At 42.8% G+C, this 23,006-nt stretch overlaps 1 protein-coding gene across 4 annotated transcripts in view; it reads left to right on the top strand.

The window, feature by feature from the left end:
* The window catches only part of mob2a (MOB kinase activator 2a), a 59,912-nt gene extending 37,166 nt beyond the window's left edge, over positions 1–22,746 (top strand). For 3 of the 4 annotated variants that reach the window (XM_083916746.1, XM_083916745.1, XM_083916744.1), the window contains exons 2-5: positions 14,906–15,066; positions 17,036–17,129; positions 20,974–21,098; positions 22,239–22,746. In XM_083916746.1, the coding sequence (XP_083772872.1) occupies positions 14,906–15,066; positions 17,036–17,129; positions 20,974–21,098; positions 22,239–22,558 (700 nt within the window). In that variant the 3' untranslated portion in view covers positions 22,559–22,746. Of the gene's footprint in view, positions 1–6,638; positions 6,861–14,905; positions 15,067–17,035; positions 17,130–20,973; positions 21,099–22,238 lie in introns of those variants that run through there. The other variant, XM_083916743.1, reaches the window with a different exon arrangement.
* The last annotated feature ends 260 nt before the right edge of the window (positions 22,747–23,006 follow it).

The raw sequence follows: 23,006 nt of genomic DNA, 5'->3' as shown, positions 1-23,006 counted from the left end.
CCTTATTATAAAACCTGGAATGGAAAACTCAGTCTAGCTGGGAGGTTGTGTAAGTTTTAGACAATGTGTGCAGTGAGAGGCCTTTTTCCAAGGGAGGGTACTGTTCAGGGTGATGTAGCCTACTTTCTAATGCAAAAAAAAAAGTTTTAATTTCCTTTTTAACTTCCCTCCACAGTCACGTTGCTGCTCTTTAGGTTTCAAAAGGATTTTTTATTTGACTTACCTGATGTAACAACAGTGCACTTCTACATTTTGTTCCAGCAGGTGGTAGTGTGGGCACTACAGCCAAACCACCCTGCGCACTGTTGTTACATTGGAGCTGTAATCTCTTAGTAATGTTTTGGTTTGGTTCAGAAATGTTCTGAATTTTATCTCCATTTGGGAGATCAGCAGGTTCAGTGTTTGTCCTGCCTGTGTGTCCTAACCCTCAGTGCCAAGGTTATCATGTTCTTCCCAGGAAAAGCCACATTCTTGTCCGTTTTTTCAAAGTTTATTAGAGTTCTGGGAAAATGTGTAGCCTTCAGTAACCTTTTTCTGTTTCCTTGAGCAATGCACGAGGCATAACACATGGAAACACCTACACTTGTGTGCAAGTATAATAACACAAAAATATCATGAGAGCCGTCAGTTTGAACATTTTTCTTTAGCCAACATTAATGAGAAGTCTTCAAAGTGTTCTGAAAAAAGGAAATATGAACGACTACAATCCCATGACAACTGCTGATAAGGCCATGTAATGTGATCAAAAGCTCTAAATGCTAAATGCACCAACATTGAACTTGTATGACACTTGTAAAACAATTAACTATCTGAACCATAAATTAATTTATTCCTTTTTTATTAATTTATCAATTTATCAGAAACTGGTCATGGGATAGAACTATGACTCGGCCCGGGTCTGGACTGCAGACCGCCGTTTGGTGTTGTCTGCTCAAGCAAGATAGAAAGTCTTATTGCTGTTCCCCTGTCACCTGCAGGCCCGAGGACAAAGTCACATTCTAGGCCGTGCTGTGAGCACCTGTGATGTCACAGATCAGCCACCTCACACGTTTGGCTTTCACCTTGACCGCTATTCCGTAACCTTGTCTGTTCCTTCACCATAAATCTTAGCTGACCTTGCACCTGAGCCCCAGGGCCTGGTCTGTGTGTGCACACTTACACTTGACGTACAGGTGTTTGGCTACCCAGGTGGCGAATTATGGGATGGATCGAGACTCTCCCCTGCTAAGGAATGTTGGGAGGAGGAGTGCAGTGAGCGGCCAGGGCATGCTGTGACAACCTCCCACACTGAGCCAAACTCTTTGGCTCCTCTCCTCTCATCTGTTATTGCTCTGTTTCATTCTCCATTTTCTGTTCTGTTTTTCACTTCCCTGCTTCACCAGTGCCCTCTCTTCACCCTTCTCTCTTAACTAATCTCAACTTCTCCATCTTTCTCACTTCCTTCTTCCTTGTCAGTTGTGTTCTCCCATTTCATCCTCCCCTCCTCTTCATATTCCGTTCTGGCACTTTCCCGCTGATATGATGGTGGTTAATCTAAGCAGTATCCATGGAAATGCTGATTTATGAACATCTGTATATGAGTCTGGTATTTCTCATCTCCTGTCTTACATCTTGCTAATGCCTTTTCTTCCTTCAGTCATAAACCAGTCAAAATATGGCCTCCTGTCTTTTAAACATAACTGGCTCTGTTCCTTTCTGAAATTACTGCAGTGCCAGAAAATATGCAGAAAGTTCAACATTTCAAAATCCATACTAATGACTTTAACTGGATTATGAGTGCAGTGGCAAGTTTTCCTTTGTGCCATTGCTGCTGGTTAATGAAGCATGAAGTTGAACCCTAATGTGTTTGCCCGTGAAGTGCATAAAGCTACCTCCCAAATAAGAAAAAGCCAAACCAAACTTCTTAGATCTCCCTCTCTTGACCTTGGTTCGTTCACTCTTAATGTTGCTCTTCTTCCTCAGGTCTCTTTTTCTCTTCTCTTTGTTTAGCCACGCTGCGTGTGTAGAGAGCAATGGCATGTCTTTGCATGCAGCCCTTCCCCTACAGGAATGCAGAGCAAAGGAAAAAGAGAAAGAGGACTTCAAGGAAAAGAAACTGATGGGCAAGAACTAGAGATATCTGGTCCACCTTTTAAAGGGCTTGATGCATTAAAATTATCTCTAAAATGCAATGTATTGTCCAATCGACAAAGGTATGACAGCAGCAATGATAAAAACATTGGTGCTTAATGCAGAGGCTGTATGTCAGGAGCACCCTGCAGAGAGGAAGCATGAGCACCTCCTAAAGGCATAATAAAAAAGTCAAAATGTTGAACCGAGTCATTAAATACAGAAGTAGACTCCTGCTTGCCAAGTTTAATGCGGCATATTTTGGCCCATTTTTTGTCTGCACGTGCACAGACATATACACTAAACAGATGTTCCATACTATACAGGTCAAACATACTCAGAGATTTATGCAGACACAGTCCAGTTGCGATGGAGGGTAAAGAGGTGAAGTTGGTTCTGGGGTCTAGCTGGCTATTTTGCCTTTTCTAGAATGAGTTATTTCATTTTTTAAGAAGGGGAGGGTGGTAGGCCGATGTATGTTTGCAATTATATATATATATATAATATATATATATATATATATATATATACACACATATACAGTATATATATATATATATATATATATATATATATATATATATATATATTTAGCTGTGGCAGCAGAAACAGCTCTCTTATGTCCAATTGAGGAGGTTGGTATTGCTGGTGGGTCGCAGGGTTCAGTGTGCGCAATGTCTCCTGGCCCTGCTGACCTTTTATCTGGGCCTATAGAAAACTAAAGACCTTCAGTCTGCACTGTTTTCACTGGCTAAGACCTTACCTAAACTTACTACACCACTCCCACACACCCAGAATGCAGCGCCAACTGAAGGTCTTACAGAGCAACTTGAAACTGCTCTGATTTTTATTTATTTTGGTTTTTAACACGGTTGGCCACCTGAACTGTCCGTCATTTTGATCCTGTCAATGATTGGCTGGAGATTTGCTTTGGTAGGGCAGAGACTGAGCTGTTGCCAGGCCCCAAGGCGCATCTGCTGCAGTTGTGACTCATCTGCTGCTGGCCTGGATCAGTGTTTTCTTTGTCTTAAATAGGTGGAATGTCCGCTCACTTTCAGACCCAACCTGTTGGGCCAGCCATCCATCTCTCTGGGCATGTCCTATTCATTTGGACAGCGTTTCATGTTTTTATATGGCTCTTGTTGTAGTTTGAAGAGCAGTGTATCTTTCCCCGCATCAGTAGATGGTTAAAAGTTGCGACAGTTATGCTCCTGAGTTTTTAGCATACCAGTATAGCACATTTCTTTCAACATAGTACCGCCTCCTTACTGGTGCTTTATTACATCAACAATGTAATGATTTGAATGACTTTGCCCCCATGGTCTTTATTTTCCTTGTGTTATCTGTTGGTCTGATCAGTTATTTATCATGTGCATTGTTATTTAATCAGATAAATGCTTAACACATCTGGTAGTCGGGCCAGTGACGTCACAATGTTTCCATGAACTGCTCCTCCCCGCTTTTTAATGTGCTTTCTAATTAAATCTGGGCCTTTACTGTCTGTCTCCAGAGTGGGTGTCTTTTGATGAGGGTAGTAACATACTTGAAGCAGATTGTTGTTACTGATGAAAGACAAACAAATCAGTCTCTGGGCTTACATGGTGTCGCGTGTTCATCTAACTGAAATTTGTTATTTTTACGTACATTATAACTTTATAGTGAAAAAGAGTTAATTCTGCCCCAAAGTTCTAATGTAACCCTTAAAAATGTTTCAATGCCAGCCCAAGTATCCTAAAGAGAATTGCTTGTACTTTTTTCTCCCCCTTGAAGTGCTCTCTGTAAAAGGCTGGCGTATATGAAGTGTCAGCAAACATCTGGTTTGGTGAGAGCAGGTGGCAGATGAGTGATGCCATGTCTTGTCTGCATAGTGAACATGACTGTGACGTTAGCAGAGAAGAAAGCATGAAGGCTCTGTCCTCCAGACGATGGTATGAGGCCCTTGGTTTCCATCTACGTCAGACATTGCGTAAGAGGGTCCACCGAGCTGCACATCCCCTGTTAGCCTGCAGCATAACGCATAACAAAATACAGGTGTGACTGACCTGTATAACCAAATACAAGGCCACTTTAAGTTAAAAACCACCTGCTCTTTTAACTTCCATCCCAGATTCATTAAATAGCACATTGTCTACTCTAACTCAGCATTGAACGTAGAGGCCCGGGCCAAGCCCCAGTGATCTTGAATGGATGTTTTCTATTTTCAGTGACCACATGGATCTAATACTTGGAAGCAACTTAATGGAAAGTCCTCTGAGCACGGGATTTCCATTACAGCAACAAACTGCTTTCTCTTGGGTGGTCACAAGTAGCATATGAGTACTTAATGTATCAACTTTCTGATTAAGAAATATGTTAACAAAATTACAAAGCGGACCAGAAATTTGGTGACCATTTGTACAGTACAGTTTTCACAGGCACATTTCAGTTTCTATAAAAAAATATAATAATTTAAAGCATGGGACTTTTTATGCTCTAAACTATATAACATAACAACCTCACTGCAAATCACTCTCACACCTGGACACAGGTCCCTGTATCACCAGCTCAGCCACTCACCTGAACAGCCCCTGATCACGCTGCTCACTTATTTGTGCACACCCCCACCCCCCTCTTTGTACTGTTCTCTGTATTCTTTATGGCCCCGGCTCAGCAGGCAGATGCTATATTTAGCTCCAGGGGAAAAGTCAGTGCCCTGTTCTGGTCTCTCTCCCCCTCACCCCCTGCTCCTCACCAGCAGGAGCCACTCACTGGGCCCCTGGATCAGCCACCACCACCCACTAAACCCCTAGTATGGTAAAAAAGGAGGGCAGTCACTCGTGTAGGATGTGGGTGCACAGAGGCGCCTGTCAGACCGTCTCTCCCCTTTTGAGTCTTCCAGGTCATTTAATAGGATCACATTTAAACATATAAACAGCGCCTCAGAGGGTCCAAAAGTCCACAGTAAACATGTGTCTGCAGACACAAATAACATGCTCCCATACATACAGTCCTCACATACAACACCCTCACAATCTCTTCTATCTTCCTCAGTCCGCGACTTACACCCACCCACATATGAAGAGTGCACAGATCCCATAGATGTGTGTGTGTGTGTGTGTGTGTGTGTGTGTGTGTGTGTGTGTGTGTGTGTGTGTGTGTGTGTGTGTGTGTGTGTGTGTGTGTGTGTGTGTGTGTGTGTGTGTGTGTGTGTGTGTGTGTGTGTGTGTGTGTGTGTGTGTGTGTGTGTGTGTGTGTGTGTGTGTGTGTGTGTGTGTGTGTGTGTGTGTGTGTGTGTGTGTGTGTGTGTGTGTGTGTGTTACAGCAGCCAGCTGGTCCAGTATTTCTCACATCTGCAGCTCCACCTTGGCCCCACAAGTTTTGTCTGTGACAGAGAGGAAGAACAGACTTGTTAAAGGAGACGGTGTGACAATGAGAGGGAGAGGCAAGTAAAATGAACCAAGAAGGTAGGATGAATGTGTGAAGAGAACAATTGAGGAGAGAATAAGAGAGGACGTTTGTTGAGAGGCAATAATTAGAGGGAAGAAGGGCAGGGGACCGTAACACAAGCTGTAATCTTCTCATGAGTTGCTTGACTCCCAATGTTCATTTCCTCTTATTCATTTTGTGCTTAGGTGCTATATGCTCAGCTCTCTTGACAATTTAATTAGAATTCACATATTACTCTTCAATTACACTATATGAAACTTTTTAAGTTACCGCCTTTGGCTTTCAAACAGGAAATGTTTGATTCCCTTGCTGGTTCCTCAGCTTTGACATGTTTGAACAAGACATGACTGCTGCCAGCCTGTCATAGTTGGACTCCAGATGATGTTCAGAATCTACACGTGGAATGTCGCCCCACGGTCCCTGCGTGCACCAGTCCTCACACCGAAAGAAGGCACGCACCGTGACGATACACACGCTTTTAATTGCAGGTGTAAGCTGCATTGTAGCTGTAAACATGCTGAAAGTCACCGTAGCGTGGCATAAGAATTATTTTATCTAGAGTTGTATCCTCTATTCAGCTTTGTTCAGTCTAACGCTTTTCCCTGTTTTTCCATGTTTACTGGCACATTACAGTGCCCCGTAAAAGTATGGATACAAACAACACCGGTTTGGAAAAATAATCTTTACTTTTTCTGGAGCTTTAAACCAAATTTCATTAGCAAATCTCATCAGCTTGCTCATTTTCATTATTTGCATTTATAATGACAGTATATTTCTAGTATTGGGATGCTAAGAATATTTACATTTTAAGTCCAGTATCTTTACTGTAAAAGTCATTTTTATATAAACCTGTTTTATTGCAGGCATATGATGTAGCAACACCTTTTTATTCCATTGTAGTCCACGGTTACTAGCTGACCACCTGTTGCTACATTGTAACTACACTTCAGGGAGACGCATGAACCACGTCCACATGGGCAGACATTGACGTCACCACAGCCCGCCCAACGAGCCCTCTCCTCTCCTCTGATTGGACGACAGGCGGCAGAGAAGGAGGGCCTTTCTTAAAGTTGACAAAGTTTTTCCTTTTTGCTTGTGTAGCAAGTCGGAGCTTCAGCTAGATGCAAAACCTGGTGTGATTCGAGCTCACTACACCTGGATACTCAGAAGCGGAGATATTCTGACATCACATCTTTATGTTTTAAAACTATGGTCGGAGATTATTGCTCCTTTTCTGGAGATAAGACGGACATGCACTCTCAGAGAAACTCCAAAAACGGACTAAGTTGCAAAATGGTCCTTCAGGCAGTCGGAAAAGTACTAAGGTAAAACTCCGCTCTTACTCTAACTTGACAAAAGTGGTGTCTGCTCGTAACCTCGGAGACGAGTCTGTAAATGTGACATTTTTATATATTTGAATGATGGACCGAGAGAGCCGCATTAAACTTTACTTCTGTAAATAGAATATGTCGTATAATGTTGCTTTCTCCTTATCGACTGTTTATATTTTTTCCCGACGTCGCATTTCATCTTCAACGGTTTTATTACAGTGTTACAGACGTTCAGTTATTTCTTTATTTTTGGTAATGTTTATAAGCTGGAAACGTAAAGTTACGTTGTTGTCATAACGGTAGTTTATGTCTAAATATCTTTATATACAACCCAATTTGAAAGATAAGTAGCTTAGTTGTCTCCTCCCAGCAGTAATTACAGAAGTATTGGGACCCTCGGGTTCCGGGGTCACAGCAATTAACCAGCCCGTGGTGGTAGGGGACGTGGAGCCTGAACGCCTCATTCCTCTTCCTGCAGCTCTCACTAACAAGACTCAACAAGAGCAAGAGAAATGTGACACTGTCTCCTCATCTAGTCCAATACATTATTTAAGATGGCCTGTTAACGTTTTAGCATAGACAACCCAAAGAGAAAATTATTTTCATTTTGGGGGGGATATGAAATGGATAAAGGAGCATCCCACTGGCTACATTATCATCTGAAAATTGGGTGAAATAGACTAAACACTATTTAGGAATAGAGCTGAATGAAACATCTGATTACAATTGTCTTTTTTACTATTACCATGCGTTTGTATTTTTGCCTTTTTTTCCTCTTAGTGGAAAGCATTTTGACCTATATTTGATATGAAATGTGACTGAGCAGTCGTAAGACTTAAAGAATGCATGACCCAAATAGGAATGTGATTAACAGTGTGTTTGTGTGCCATACAAAGTGACACAAACAACAACCCCGGTCATGATTAATCCCTGTGGAGAATGGATGCAATTCAAGTGGAAATACCCATGTCACAGCGATGGCGAATAAGGCAAATATTTAACCCAGTTTACATATGTGTATTTACCCTGTATGTGTCATGTGCAGAAGACATGCAAGCATTATGAGTGTGTTCCTCCAGGGGACACACTGTCCTGTTGGTGCTTTGGTTTCCTCTTACCTTTCAAGTCTGGGGACAGGTGTGTTTTCAAGCAGCAGCCCAAAGGGTTCTGCATGCCTTGAAACTTATTGTCGTCTTTGAAGATGTGGAGAGTGATGGTGAGGTGAATCGCCACCATCTTAGGATCTCTTAACAGATTGTAAGCAGGATGTAATGGATGCAGCCGAGGGTGTTATTGTACAATATGTTATGTCTGTTGCAAGACCTGTGACAGGTTGAGACAAGTTCTGCTGCTCCTGTTTTACTGGGAACTCAACCGCCTCACTTAAGAAATCAGCTGGTTATCATGGAAAAAAATGCACCTTTAAATTATTTGCCTGGGAGGTACTACAGGACACAAGTTTGACATCTTGAGGAAAAATTGAACAAAAAAACTTCATCAAAGTTAACAAGGATGCATAGTTTGGGGTTTTATACGGGGCTGGGAGCACAGTAGATCTGTTTATAGCTCCACTCTCCCCTTCTATTGAATGGTTGAATGCCCTTGGCTTGGATGCAGGTATAAATACTACACTGGAAAATATAGCTACGACAGCTTTTAACAGTCCCTGAGAATAAATATGAAGCCGTGTGTATTTTTCAAAATTGTCTATTTCTTGCTCATATTGGCTGCTTGTAATGAGGAAAAAAATCTACACTTATCATTTGATTCAGTTACCGTTCAGATGGACTGATTGGATCGATCGGACTGTAGAGGGTCTCATATCCTATCCTTCCTATCGTGCCAAATCAATGTCCGGGGTAACTTCCAAGAAGGTTCCATTTGCCAAGTGCTTAACCAGCAGTTCGGTCTTATCTCAACCCAAAACCCCCTTTCCTGTCACACGTGCCTTGTGATGTTGATGAGGCTCCATTATAGTGCTGGTAGGGGTCCTTGCATACTCTGCAGGCCTGAGAGCCACTGAATAGGATTTAGCACAGGATGACAAGGGAAGTGGAGGTAGGCAATCAGCTGTGGTCAGTAGTTGAATTAGGTGTGCGTGTGTGTGTGCGTGTGCGTGCGTGCATCGTGGCTACAATTCTCATTTACTGATTTACAGTGCTGCCATTGATGCTACGGATTAAGTGGTGGCAGCTGTGTCTTTTTTGTTTTTGTTCCCTTATCTCTTCACTCTAGAACTAAAACTGACAAGTATTTGTGCATCTGTTCACATTTTAAAACTACATATCCAGAGCAGAGCTGACAGAGCAGTTACTGTAGACTTAAGCACTGCAAGGCAGAACCTCTGGTTTAGTCCATCCTTAACTCTGTCTCCTTTTAGCCCCGTAATGGCGGCTGTGGTTTTGCTTTGGTGTGCTCAGGCTGCGTGCTTTCTTCTGTCTGTGGTTTTTCAGGGAAAAGAGCCATTGAGTCTATTTAATTTGAATCCTGAAATAGATCAGGAGGCCAGGCTTGGAGAAAACTGATCCACCTCACCGAAGCTGCTCTTCTTACAAAATGGCAGAGTTTATCACTCAGTTCTAGACTTATCGGCTTAGATTGGAACAATATCCTGTTGCTATTGACGTTTTATTGCAGTTTTTTTAAACCCTGAACACTGAGAACCACACAATGAAGGGAGCAACTTCCTGACATGCCATTGATTATTTCTCTGACTTATCAGTTGGTTGTTTGAAGATCAGGTCAGCCAGAGGTGTTTGATTTCTCTTGTGTATCTGGGCAGAAGACCTCTGATTGGTGACGAGAAGCATATCTTTGTACCTTGGCGCGCCTCTTCTTGTTCCAGAGAGATAACAAAAACGTCCTGTAGCTGAGAGAGAAATCTGCTGAAAATTAAATTCTCCTCTGAGATGAAGATTTCAGATACAGTATCAGTTTACCCTTCCTAAATTGTTGCTTTTTTCAGTTGCATTCTAAGCAAATGTCCCAGGTCCCTAGTCATCTCAGAGAAGATGGTAGACTACTTTTGCCCATGCTGTTCACCCTCACAGGTTGCATTAACTGCATCCATATGACAATAGTTAGATTCCTCTGTGATTTAAAAGGCCAATTCAAGCAACAGTTGTGCAATATAGGCTTTGGCAAGGCCTCTGGTTTTTAAGTCTTAGCATGATCATCAGTGTTGATGGATCCATGTTTTGTTGTTGAGATGAAGTATGAAAAAAGCCATTAGCATTTTCTGAAGTTTTCCTCTTTTGGAGCATTGGTGTGTGTGTGTGTAAGTGCATAGAAGGAAGAGTGAGCTCTTAAGAAGCAAATTGGAGTATTTTAGAGAAAGCACTTAAACTAATTCTCCAGCATAGCTCTGTAATGTGGCCTCAAGTGATTCCAGGATTAATTGGAACCAGGTTCTGGTAATGAGACAGGCCTGTGGTGTACCTGCCAGAGGGCTGCTCCTCTTTACCCAAAGTTTATTCAATATTTAGCAAACAAGCCGTCAGCTAACATACAGCAGCTGATGTATGCGCCAGTGCAAGGCCAAAGAGATGTATGTCTGACACTTAAATCAAGACTGCGTGCACACACAAGGTCTTGTCTGACACACACGTGCTCGCACAAATGCACTCTCTCAGACCAGACAGGACTCGCTTCTTCTGGATTTTCTCGAGGTCTCTGCCGGGATCAGGCTTGTGACGCAGCTGTTGTGACCAGCTGGGTTAGCTGTGAAAAGGAAGAGTGCTTCACAGCCAGAGATGTCTGTTAGTGTGTGTATGTGTCCATGAAGTCACAGGTGCCTATGTGTGCAACATAGTGTGTTAGTTGGGCACTAGTTCTGTTGTACAAGAGGGAAGATGGTGAGTGAAGACGGCAGGGGGGTGGGGGAGGTGGCTGGGAAAAGTGAAAGGGTTAAGAGAGCGGCTAACTGACAGAGTTGAGCAGCTGTCAGGTCAGTCGCTTATCAGCTCTGTAGCACTGACCTTTGTTTCACCTGACTATGCAACCCTTTTTCCTTATTGTTTTTTTATTGCAGATGAACAACAAAATGTTTGTCTTACTGCTTCCTACCTTCACCGTCTACTTAAAAAGCTCAAAAGACATCAGTTTTGTGCACATGATTTTCTCATGGCTCCTTGTAGACTTGTGTTACTCCGCCAAGCTCGACTTTTCTGGATTTTGAGTCTGTATCAGAGACTGGTTCCTGGTGGTGCCAGGCTGGCTGTGGCTGTCTCCCTGGCTCAGAGACATATGCCTGGCCCTGGCCTCACTTCCCCTCCACTCCTGCCTTCTGGCCTGCCCTGATCTGTCACTGATCTGGTGAAGGAGAAAGAAGCATCTGCTGCCTTTTATGGCAAAGACTTGCCAGGGAGAACTTTACCAAGAACAGACAAAGCTGTGTGTGTGTTGCACGGAGACAGACTATGTACGTAAGAGGGGAGGAGTGCTGGCAGAGAGGAAGTTTTCATTATCCTAAAATAAACTAATGGCTCCAGAATTTCACCTCCCCTTACCACACAAATGTTCACAAGAGGTGGGGGAGGCGTTTGTATGGAAAATGATGAAATTACAGAGGGAAAGAGGCAGGAAATAGCTCAGTGAAGCAGAATGTTTTCAGAAGGAAAGGAAAGGGGACAGGGGGTTGGCGAAAGAACTGACTTGAACCTTTTACAGGAGCTGAAGGTTTTTTTTCTGAGGGGCTTAGCAGAGCCTTTGAAAAGTTGTGAGAGCTGATGGTGTCTGTGGAGGAAGCTCCTTCTTCGAGATAAGCTCTTTCACATGACAGAACATGTAGCTTACAGCTCAAAACCACACAGACCACATGAATCTGTCTGTGCCCTCATGAGCAGACCTCATGTCTGTTTTGGGGGGGAGGCAAACAGCGATACGGAGAATGAAACGCATGATAAAATGGGCATTGGAAGGAGCCTAACGTTAAAATAAATAAACAAATAAAAGGGAACCATCATTAAAATGTAAGACGATTAGAGGTCATTGAGTGAGGTAATTGGGAATCTGATGGGACAGGATGGTAATTTGGAACAGAAAGATGAAGGGAAAGGGCAGAAAGAGATGAAAGCAAGGGCAAGGATGGAACTGTGAGGCCTGAGGCCTTTGAGCCTGAACAATAGGCTGTTTGGACAGGTGAGCCTGCAGCCGGGAAGAGGAGCAGGCGGATAGAAATGCCTACAAGTATAAAGAATGACAAGATATTGAAAAAATAAAAAATTAAGAGGGAGGGAATGAAAGAGCAGAAACAGGAGAAAAGAGTTGAAACAAGCGCTTTTCACATAGAGATGCTGCAACAGCGCCGCAATAAAGGAATGCCGCGTCTTTGTTAATTTTAGGGCTGCCCCAAATTATAGGCAGACCAAAATTTCAGGAAGTCATGACACTCACTCACTGTCAGTTTTTTTTTTTAAGACGGCAGGTCCTCTAGACGTCGTGGTTAGACAGTTAATAATTGATAGCCAATCATGTAGGGAAAAACGTCTAAAATGGTTGCCCCCAAGAAGGTCACATGCAAACTTTGCAAGAAAATCTTCACCTATCGTCTATCACTTGTCCACAAGGAACATGACCTACCACCTAAACATATAAGTAACCTAGCTACCTGCCCATATTCCCACAGTTTCCTTGCTGAGTTCTTTCTGACACATTCAGAACTAAAATTTGAAATAATTTGCCGGTGTCATTAACAGGCGGCAGACTCTGCGCACTTATATGGTTATGATCATGTTGAATTATGTTATTTAGTCGCTGAGGCTTAACTAATGACCACTGGTCGACCAAGAGAATCCTTGGTCGGGGGCAGCCCTAGTTTATTTACATAGACCAAGCAAAGGCAGTCCAGTTGGGGTTTCACACAGAAAGACGGCATTCCCGACACAAAAGAGACGTCAGCTTCTAGTGTGAGTGCATGTGTGTTAGCCGATCTGCACTGTTCATCAACCACTCCAAGCCGACCTGACCCACAAACTTGTATTATATAGTAACACAACTGTCAGAAGAGAGAAGGACGGAAATGAACTGCAGCGCCACAGCACCCGTTGTGTGTGTGTTTGAGAGAGGGGAAGAGACTGAAGAGTATTGCACGCAATGTTTTTGTAGGTATTAATCACATAGGCTACTCTGAACGCTGCTTTGTCACTTTTTGACCCGTGTCATTCCGCGCTGCCGCTTTCCCATCCACACCGACGTTGGCTCTGTGTCTACTCTGTTACCGCCTTAAAACCGCAACACATCTGTCCCCCTATTCTGTCGCTGAACAGTTCAGCAATAGCCCTGCAACAAATAGGCCGTGTGAAAGTGACCACTCATTAATAATTAGCCAGCAGTGTAATCTGCAGTGTCCTTGGTTTTCAAATGAGGCCAAAACACGCCGAAGAGCTGCCAGAGCTGAATAACTTGATGAATCATTACCCAACAATTGAGAACCTGAACACTGTTGTATGTGTCTGTGAACGTGATTGTGCAAGTGTTGGTCCTTTCAGATCCCAAAGGCAGTTTACAGCTAAGCATTTCTCCTGACAGCTAAATTAGACATTAGCAGACATGTAAAGGGGGAAACTTAAACATTTACAAAGTAAATGGCTGCTGGCTCTGTATTCATCCGCATGTTGACATGCCTTCCGTTGTTTGCTGAGGTGGAAAGCAGGGCGATGCTTCCTGGAGAGGGGAATTAAGCTGCAAAGGGCTTTTGAACACTGTGCTCTGGCCAAGGGGCCTTGCGCCTCACAATCCTGTCATGTTTTATAAATGTTTATTAGTTCCCATGGATATAAGCTGGGCCTGTGTCGATCTACCTCCTCTCCTCATTCCTTTCTCCCCCTCTGCTCTCACCTCCCTTCTGCTCTCTATCATTTCTCTCTAAATGTATTTCTAATATCTTTGGCTGCGTTTGAATTGTGAATATCTCACAGAAACCAAAAGTCATTGCTTCTTTCTTGTAAAGTCCACTGTTAGTCGCAGCAGAGCCCAAGTGAAAGTGAGAAGGGTTTCGGCAGCTGCTGAAAAACAGTGTTTATGTTCCCCCGTCATTAGGGCTGTTAGAACAGCTCTCAATGGTCCAGGAGCTGGAGCTGCCGTCTTCTGGGAGTGCGACTGGGAAGGAAAGGGAAACGGGAGAGCCAAGAACACATGGCTAGATCATTGTGTTTAGACAGAGGGTGTGGAGAGAGGAGGGATGAGAACATGAAATTGAGGGAGTGCGTGCAAGAGAGGCGGAAATGAGGGTCAACAAAAGCACAATAAATTCAAGGAGCGAACTGAAACTCCCCTTTCCCTAAGCAAACCCAAACAACGGTAGCAGAGCAGAGATGAAGCGAAATAAAGATGAAGGGATGGAGTCATTACAGCGCGAGGAAGCCTCGGACACAATACTGGAGATGGGAGATTGTCGTGCAGTCGATTACATTAGTCCCAGATTGTCCCAGACAACTGTGCCTCTGTTTATATGTCTCACTCATGCATCAAGCCTTTCAACCTTTGACCCCAGATTGCACTGCCTCCACTGATGCAGACAGGGAACGGGGGCCGGGGGAGGAGAGGTTACAGCCCTGGAAGTGCAGGAAGAGTGTGATATGACATCCCTGTGCTAAATCTAGCAGTAGAAGTGCAAGGCACTGCAGACGGCTGTCTGTGGAAGCTATAGACCTAACATTAGGTCAGAGATCAGAGTTAGGGGTCAGGTACAGCAACAGAGGACTCTTTGTTTGGTCTGTTTACGTTGATTTGGAAGAGTTTGTAAGAGTTAAGAGATTTGGTTGTCTTTGTTTTACCTCTTGTACTTGAGTTTTACTGCAGAGCCAACTTTTAGCTCAGCTACCTTGATAACTGATTGGATACTATTTGTTTTACAGTGGCATCGTTTAGCAAATATATTTCTTCCCATTATTTACAGTGTCCAATTAAACAATAAACATACCATTTGCGCCACTTTTTGGCACTTCTGAAATCTTGCTTTGTAATTCCCTTTATCATTTATTGCCTGTATCGAGTCCTTTGCAGCTCTCTAACCTTTCCTCTTTTCTTCTGCGTTGCAGGAAGTCGAAGACGAAGCCAAATGGAAAGAAGCCTCCAGCAGAAGAGAAGAAGCAGTACTTGGAGCTAGAGTACACAAAAATCCGTGTGGTGGACTTTGACCTCAAGGAGCTGGTGGTGCTGCCCAGAGAGATAGACCTCAACGAATGGCTAGCCAGCAACAGTGAGTGATGGCTATGGTAGTCAATAGGATACATAGAGTAGCTCCAACTGTCAGACACTTGAGCTGATAATGAAGAAAACACTGCTGTAGCTACTAAACCTGCAAGCAATTTCACATGGTCATTGTTATAATGTGAAAGGTGCCCATTATCTTATTTATGGCATCAAAATTCTTCTCAGTGTGTGCTCCAACTTATTTAATATTTTCCTCAGGGCTTTGGAATTGTTTTTCCAAATCGGTATGCACTTGCCTGGAGATGACGAGATGCTGCTCCTGGAGCTGCAACTCTGACAGTGCCAAGCCCTTTAACATGATCCAGGCCTAGGCTGGCACAGCGTCAAGCCTGTTCCCAATAACACCACACCGCTTCTTTAAACACCATCCTTTACTGCCAGCTTCACTGCGGTGTTTTAACTCTTACTGAAATCTATAGTCGTCATTATGAGCATAATTTCTGGAGTTTTGTAAACTCACTGTGGCCTGGCTGCTTGATCGATCTCAAGAGACTGTTTATTTTGTCTACATCCCTGACTTTGTTTTGGTTACGTATCTAAACCAGGTGTTTGCGAGGGGGGAAAAAATATTTTAGAGCTATAAAGTTTTGTTAGATAAAACAGATGGAACTTGTTTTCACAAGTTAATGTGTTGAAATTGGAAGTTTTGTAAGCCGGCTTGTATCTACTCGTATCTTCCACTAATTGGGCTTTAGCTTGAACACAAACAATAGGGCTGAGTAATGTTTTGATTAAATAGTTTGTTTAACCAAATCAATAATGATTGGAGCCTTTTTCATTCTTTTTTATTCACAAACCAAAAGTATTTCCACAGGATAGTTTCCCAATTAGTAGCTACTTTATTGTGCAGGAAAAGAGCAGATGGGCCCTGTAGGGTTCCTGTGGAGCAGCACACCTTTTACATTGTCCTCTGGTTCTCTCATATAGAAGGAGAAATAACAATGAAAGTCACAGCCTTCCAGCATGATGCATGATTATCTGCTCAACATGACAGACAACCATAGTCCAGTTTTTAACAAATTGTAGCCAGATCAGTAAGGCTACTGCTCAGAGAGGTACAGTGCAGAAGCCTAATTGTTACTGAAATTGTTCTATAAAGGGTTGCCTACAGCATTCATACCTCCCATTATGATGAAATAACATTGGGACATAATAAGCATCAACAAAGGTCACTGGAACAAGTGAAAACATACAGGTATAATAACACAGTCAAGCATTACAGAAAATGACAGAAAAGTGCGGCTCGTACCAGTGTAGTATTTCAGCTAGTTATGCTTATGTTGACATCCCTTTGCTCTTAACAGAACTCCCATCAACGGTGAATGAACTTAAAGTGCACAAAGCTGTTTTTGCTCAATATGTTGTTGCAAGCTTTTAAGTAAATTAATTGTTTGCGAAGAGAGGCATACATTTAAGGAGGGTCACTGTACCAGAGAAACTCTTAAGTCTGCATATGTCGAACATGCAGAACATATGTTTTTGACTGTGAGATACATTTCTTCTCACTGAATTCAACCCAGATTTTCATAATGCCTTGTTTTGCAGCATAGAAGGCTGTGTAGGAGTTTCCCTTGTGGCAGGAATACCTGTTTTGGTTTTAAGTGACTGGAGCAACAACTTTGCGAAAGCTGCAGCCACCTCCCATTATTTTCATGTTTTTGCGAGGCTCACACGCTGTTGAAGACAGTGATGGATTATTGTGTGTGTGTATATGACTGTGATCGTCCCATCGATCACAGTGACATATACACTGCAGAATAGTACTGTAGGTACGTCCTCCATAGACCAACGTGGCATGACACACACAGTCCTCTTTTATTTTGTGGCAGTGTTTTAGTTATTCACAACATTATCGTACGAAAGTATTAGGATGTCCTCTCCATGGTTTATTCTTTTGTATTGTAACAAATAACACTGATTTACATGCTCTGAAATCTCTGTTTTCTTTGCCACAGCAACAACATTCTTCAACCTTATCAACCTGCAGTACAGCACCATCTCAGAGTTCTGCACTGGGGACACTTGTCAAGCCATGACGGCCTGCAACACGTAAGATATCTCCACTGCTTTTGGTTTATTCATTGCTAGCCTACCGAGGCCCATTAGTTTATTTATCAGAAATTGGTTAATTCATTAAGGGATGCTTCCCAGGTCACTAAGGGACAACTCACAACCCACTTACTACCTACACTTTACTTGAAATGTGCAGCATGCAACTTCAGTGCACTGCATGCAGCAAGCTGTTCCTTTACCTCAGAGCTGTGGTACATTAAGTATGTACATTGTTACTTTGTGACACGTGCGTCTGTGCTGCATGTTTAAAGGATAGATATGTAGTTTTTCAAGTCTAAGACTATTAGGCTTCAGCCGTCAGTTACACAAATCAAGTAGGTCTTTTTAGTAATTCATTCCCTCTTTATCTTAACTACACACAGCGAGAAAGCCACTCTTTTTAATTTTTGTTGAGTGTAAGTGTCACTCTGTCTATGTCTTGTTAATGCCTACTTAAGCTATGGAGTCCAAGCATGTTGTTGACCTGGGTTCAATAAAAACCTCTTAATCCATGTACTTAATTTCAACCGTTTTCTAAAAGTATTGTTCTTATGATACAAAATGGGGAAAGAAATAACAAAATATTTACACAGAAAAAATTATTAGAATATGGTTAGAAACTAGTGTGCATTCCGGGAGACATAGCTTCAACTTAAACAATTAAGCATCCACAGGTAGTCTGATCCACTTCCCAAGGTGAAGTCACGGCCAGCTGTAATTCACAATTGGTTCCAGTTGAACCCACTGCAATAGAACTGCAGAGCTGCTCATCTTGGATAAATCAAACATAAATCAAACATACAAAATGTAAATTATCCACAGTTTTATCTCTATTGTAGAAAGGCTCCAACACTGAGTTCTCAGGCTGTTGTTTGTGCCGTAAAACCCCACCAAAAAGAACGGTGTTTACCAGTCATGAAGATGCTAAATGCCACTCTCCATACTGACTGATAACATCATTATTATGGGAGAGATGCACATATTTGGAGTCAACAAAGAATCTGGTTATATGTGAATCCTTTGGATAGCTTTTATTTCCAAAGAAATGGGCAGACAAATCTAGATTATTTAGCTGTTTTAACCTCTGGACCTCAAACACTTCCAGTGCAGCTTCTGCATTAGGCTTAGTTTGTATGCAATCTGACCATTGAGCAGAACAGCAACAGACTGAAGACATAGATGAACCTGGTGTAGCTTCACCTGTGATCCCCTGTGTTTCTTGCTGCTATGCTATTGCTGCTAGGATTAATTGCTGCCTAATTAATTAATTACTTAATTTAAAAAAGGTGGTTAATTGCTACTGTGTGCAGTAAAAGCATACCTCTGCCGTAGTTAATGTTAAAGGATAATCATAACATGGAGGCCTATTCATGCCATGTTAACAGAAGGGAGGTGACGTGCAAGCATTTATATAACTAGTTTGCCCTGTCAGGGCGGGGTGCTGTCTTTCTGTGTGAGCCCTTGTCTTTGGAGAGAGGCCGACATTCTCACTCTGTATACTGAAGGCTGGAAAAACCTGATTACCCACACTTTTAGAAACCACAACACTCAATTCACAGCTCTCAATGCAGTCTAGAAGTGCAGTCAGTGACTTCAGTGACATCAATGACAAACAACACCATCATTGAGAAATGACAAACAGACTGTTTGACAGATTTGCTGTGAGAGACAAACTCGTCACGAGTTAACCTCTGTCAACAGTGGATTTTTCCACTGCTGTCAACTTAAGCTTCTGCTACTAACCCACACCCTGAGAAATGGAAGACGCAGATGTGTATTGCCCGCGGTGTGTGAAGAGTGGGGAGAGTAGTGCAGATTAACATGTTTTTGTTTGCACTGTCTATTGACCTGTGAAATGTCTTAAAAACACTTTGCTCCACTCCAGATTCAGTGAAAAATGTAAATGTACTTTTGTCGGATTTAAGTGCTTTAAGCTGCGTTTCTAAGGCGATGTCCAACATTTATGATTGTACCATCTCCACTGCCCACTGCTCGGCACCCCACCCTTTCCTGCCCATGCAGGACCTGGCACCCGTGCCCCCCTCTGTGGTGAAAACTGACTAATCCGCAGCAGCAGTGCCCCTGAGGGCAGAGCTCAGCACTATTTTTGGAAGAAAATGTTTCCATGAGCTATGGGGGAACGAACCATTTGGTAGCTATTTAGACCCATTTTGTGTGTGTGTTTTGTGGGGTAATGTCCTCACAGTTCATTAAGGTTGGGTTCTTATAACCGGCTCCAATTGGGATTTGGCTTGTAAAAGACAGATTGAGTGTCTTTATAAACCCATTATCTATATTTCCTCTTTAGCTCAATTGCAAACATTCAATCTATCTACCTGGAGTTAATTTTTGTTGTTTCATTGCTTACTAACAAAAAACATATATATATATATATATATATCTTGTTTGTCCCCACACTGCTACCATTCCCACCATAATGACATTTCATGATATGATGATTTCCTCATAACTTAACCCCACCCTATAACCTCCAAAAAACACTTTCTCTGAGATGACAGAGGAAACAGAATAACATCCGATAGATAAAATAAATAAATGAAAATAATACATGAAAATGGAAAATAGCATCAAAGTATTATCACATGGCTACAAACCCAATTCATCCTGTTGCAAAACAATTGTGATAAACAATTGACAAAAACTATAAAATAAGATTACGTTTTTAAATGTTACGTAAGCAAAAGCTTCATAAATTGGATAAAGACATTTTTAAAATGTATATTTGATAAAATCCTATCAAGCCCATGAACAGAAAGTAATCCATCCTCTGTAGCAGTGCTTTATACTGTATATGGTATAGTTTCATCATGTCTGGGTGGGTATGTTGAATGGAGAAGAACTAACACTTGTAGTTTAGGCAGTCTCTCCCACACACAAACACAGTCTAGTCCTGAGTGAGTAAGTGTATTGTAAGAGTCTGGCCCTGGTGCTGTGGTCAGTAGGCCTCCTCTTGCAGGGTCAGTTATGCGGAAACTTTACATTCCTCAAGATTTGTAATGTCTGCCCAACTGCCTCCCAGAACCACAATGCTAACAGTTGCACCTGCATGCACATGTATTCTTTTCACCATTTCATCATCTTATTAATTGACCTTTGCAGCTGGCCTTTTGTCTCTCTGGTTACCAATCCTGTTTCACTGCCTCCTCCCTGGTTAGCTCATTCATCTGTTTCTAAGGTGACTGCTGACCTGCTCACGTGACTAGCTCTGCGCTGCTGATCTGCTGTGTGACATTTCTTAACTGTAGACCGTCCTACAATTCAACTATTTGGGTCACCCCCTTCCGGAAACGTTTGATCAGCAGCGGAACTGAGAGGGGGGGGTCGGTGTCCTGTTAACTCCTGTAACAGAAGGGGATTTGGCCCAATTAAAGCTCCGGGGCACAGCATTCAGAAAGTCCACTGGAAACATGATATCTGCATAAGGATATGTCAGTATGAGACGGGTTGTAGTGTCACTAGACCGTATCTTCATTTAGCTGCGTGTCATCCAGAAAGTGAGACGTCAATGGGAGTATGGGTTTTCCCCAAGTGAGGAAATAGGGCCAGGTGACGCCAATTATGTCTCACACGTCACCTGTAGGTTGTTGTTCTTTTGTGTGTACCTTGGAAATAGACCTACTCCTTTATGTGTCTGAACAGCTCCTACTCCAACCACAAGCATTCTTTATAAAACATTCATTATGATTAATTGAAAGTCACGTCAGTTTTTTTTTCAGTTGTGTAATATTATCCTGTTCCTCAATGATATGTCTTAAATGCTGTTTTGCAATGATGCGTGGCAACAGGGATTGACATGTTCTCTTCGTCTTTCTCTTTGTAGAATATACTACTGGTATGACGAGAGGGGGAAGAAGACGAAGTGCACTGCTCCACAATATGTCGACTTCGTAATGAGTCTTTGTCAGAAACTGGTCACAGATGAGGAAATCTTTCCTACAAAATATGGTGAGTAGTATCCCTATGATGGTTTCTTGTCTCCTGGAATGAACTGATGTTGTGCTGCTGCCCCCTGCTGCTTCACATGGATAGAGGAAATGAGTGGAGGTCCAACAATAAACATTTGAAATAAATTATAGTGATACTATTAAGGGCGGGCGGCGGTTAGCACTGTTGCTCACAGCAAGAGGGTTCCTGGTTCGAATCCGGGCTGTGTGGAGTTTGCATGTTCTCCCGTGTCTGCTTGGGTTCTCTCCGGGTCCTCCGGCTTCCTCCCACAGTCCAAGGACATGCACGTGTTAGGTTAATTGATGACTCTGAACTGCCCGTAGGTGTGAATGTGAGTGTGAATGGTTGTCTGTCTCTGTTTGTCTCTATATCCCCTGGGATAAACTGGCGCCCTGTCCTGGATGTACCCCGCCTCACGCCCAGGTCTAATGTTATTCAAAAGACCTGGGGTTGGACTTTTAGTCATTAAATGATATGACTGATGATCTATAATTTCCTTATTGGCACACATCCCTATTAAAAACACATCAATGTGCCACACTGCGTGACATTATTTATTATTATTGATCAGCATTCTACACTGTAATTTCTGAATAGCAGACCACTGCCATTACTAACGGACTGTTGCTATTGATGCAGTTGTGATCATAGACTCATTTGAATCACTCATTTGACAATTTTTAAATGAGTAAAATATTTTTTAATTCAATATTTTGTGTCATTATCGATTTCTTTAGTAAGTAGCTGTGTAATAAGCGGGATAATATGGAGCGTCACTTTGGGCTCTAATTCGCAGTATTGACCGGCTCGCTCTACATTATCCCTTATTTTGAACATGCTCACTGTGGTTTATGTTGAGTTGATGGAAAATACTCCATCCTGATGCCGGCTGAAAATAGTCCCCAACAAATTCACTAAAGTGCAACGGAAATCACTCCGCTTCTTTTTCATCTTTAACTTTATCAGTTTCATACAGAAAATATTTAAGGAAAAGACTAACACGATGATTTCGGTGTTTCGCAGGATTTGTTGATAATATAAAGAACAACACCAGCCTTGACCTTCAAACTCCGTAATGGTGTTTCCTGTGCCTAATCCAGTCTCTCCTGTCTGATTTTGTTTCCTTTTTCCTCCCTTCAGGAAAAGAGTTCCCCAACTCCTTCGAGTCCTTGGTAAAGAAGATCTGCCGGTACCTATTCCACGTGCTGGCTCACCTCTACTGGGCGCACTTTAAAGAGACGGTGGCTCTGGACCTGCAGGGCCACTTGAACACTCTGTATGCACATTTCATCGTTTTCGTAAGGGAATTCAACCTGGTCGACCCCAAGGAGACCTGTATCATGGACGACCTGTCCGAAGTCCTTTGCACCCCTCCCCCGCCGCCCGCGCCCACCCCAGCCCCTTCCGCCCCAACCTCAGCACCCTCCCCTTCTTCACAAAACCATGTGACGGAGAGATGAGCAGGGGAAGCGGTGAGACAGCAGCCCGGGGGGTGATAGAAGATAAGATAGAGGAGAGAAGGAAAGACAGCCTGGTCCCCTACCTCGGTGCCAGCAGGACTTAGAGACCTTCCACTACCCTTATATTTCGCTACGACACCAACCAACCAGCCGGAAGGAAGGGGGGGAGGGTTTTCGGGAGGGGGGAGGGGGTTTGGGGTGGCAGGGAGGGGTTTGTCACGCCAGCAGGAATTGGCGTGAGCGTTCCTCCCAGGGGCAAATCCCTCCCATCTTCTCTGCAATTTAAACTAGGAACAAAAAAGTATGTGTATGTTTTATTTTTTGTTTTATTTCACTTTTATTTTTGTTGAAGTTTTATTCAGTTTTATTTTTTGTTTTTGTGAGGGGGGATGCAGTGTTTCCATTGGCCCTTCACCTCTCTCTATCCTCTACCTAACATACAGTACAG

This window comes from Echiichthys vipera (assembly GCF_963691815.1).
Source record: "Echiichthys vipera genome assembly, chromosome: 7".
NCBI classification, from domain to species: Eukaryota; Metazoa; Chordata; class Actinopteri; order Perciformes; family Trachinidae; genus Echiichthys; species Echiichthys vipera.
Note: the sequence above shows the minus strand (reverse complement) of the source record. Positions and strands in the feature narration are given on the sequence as shown.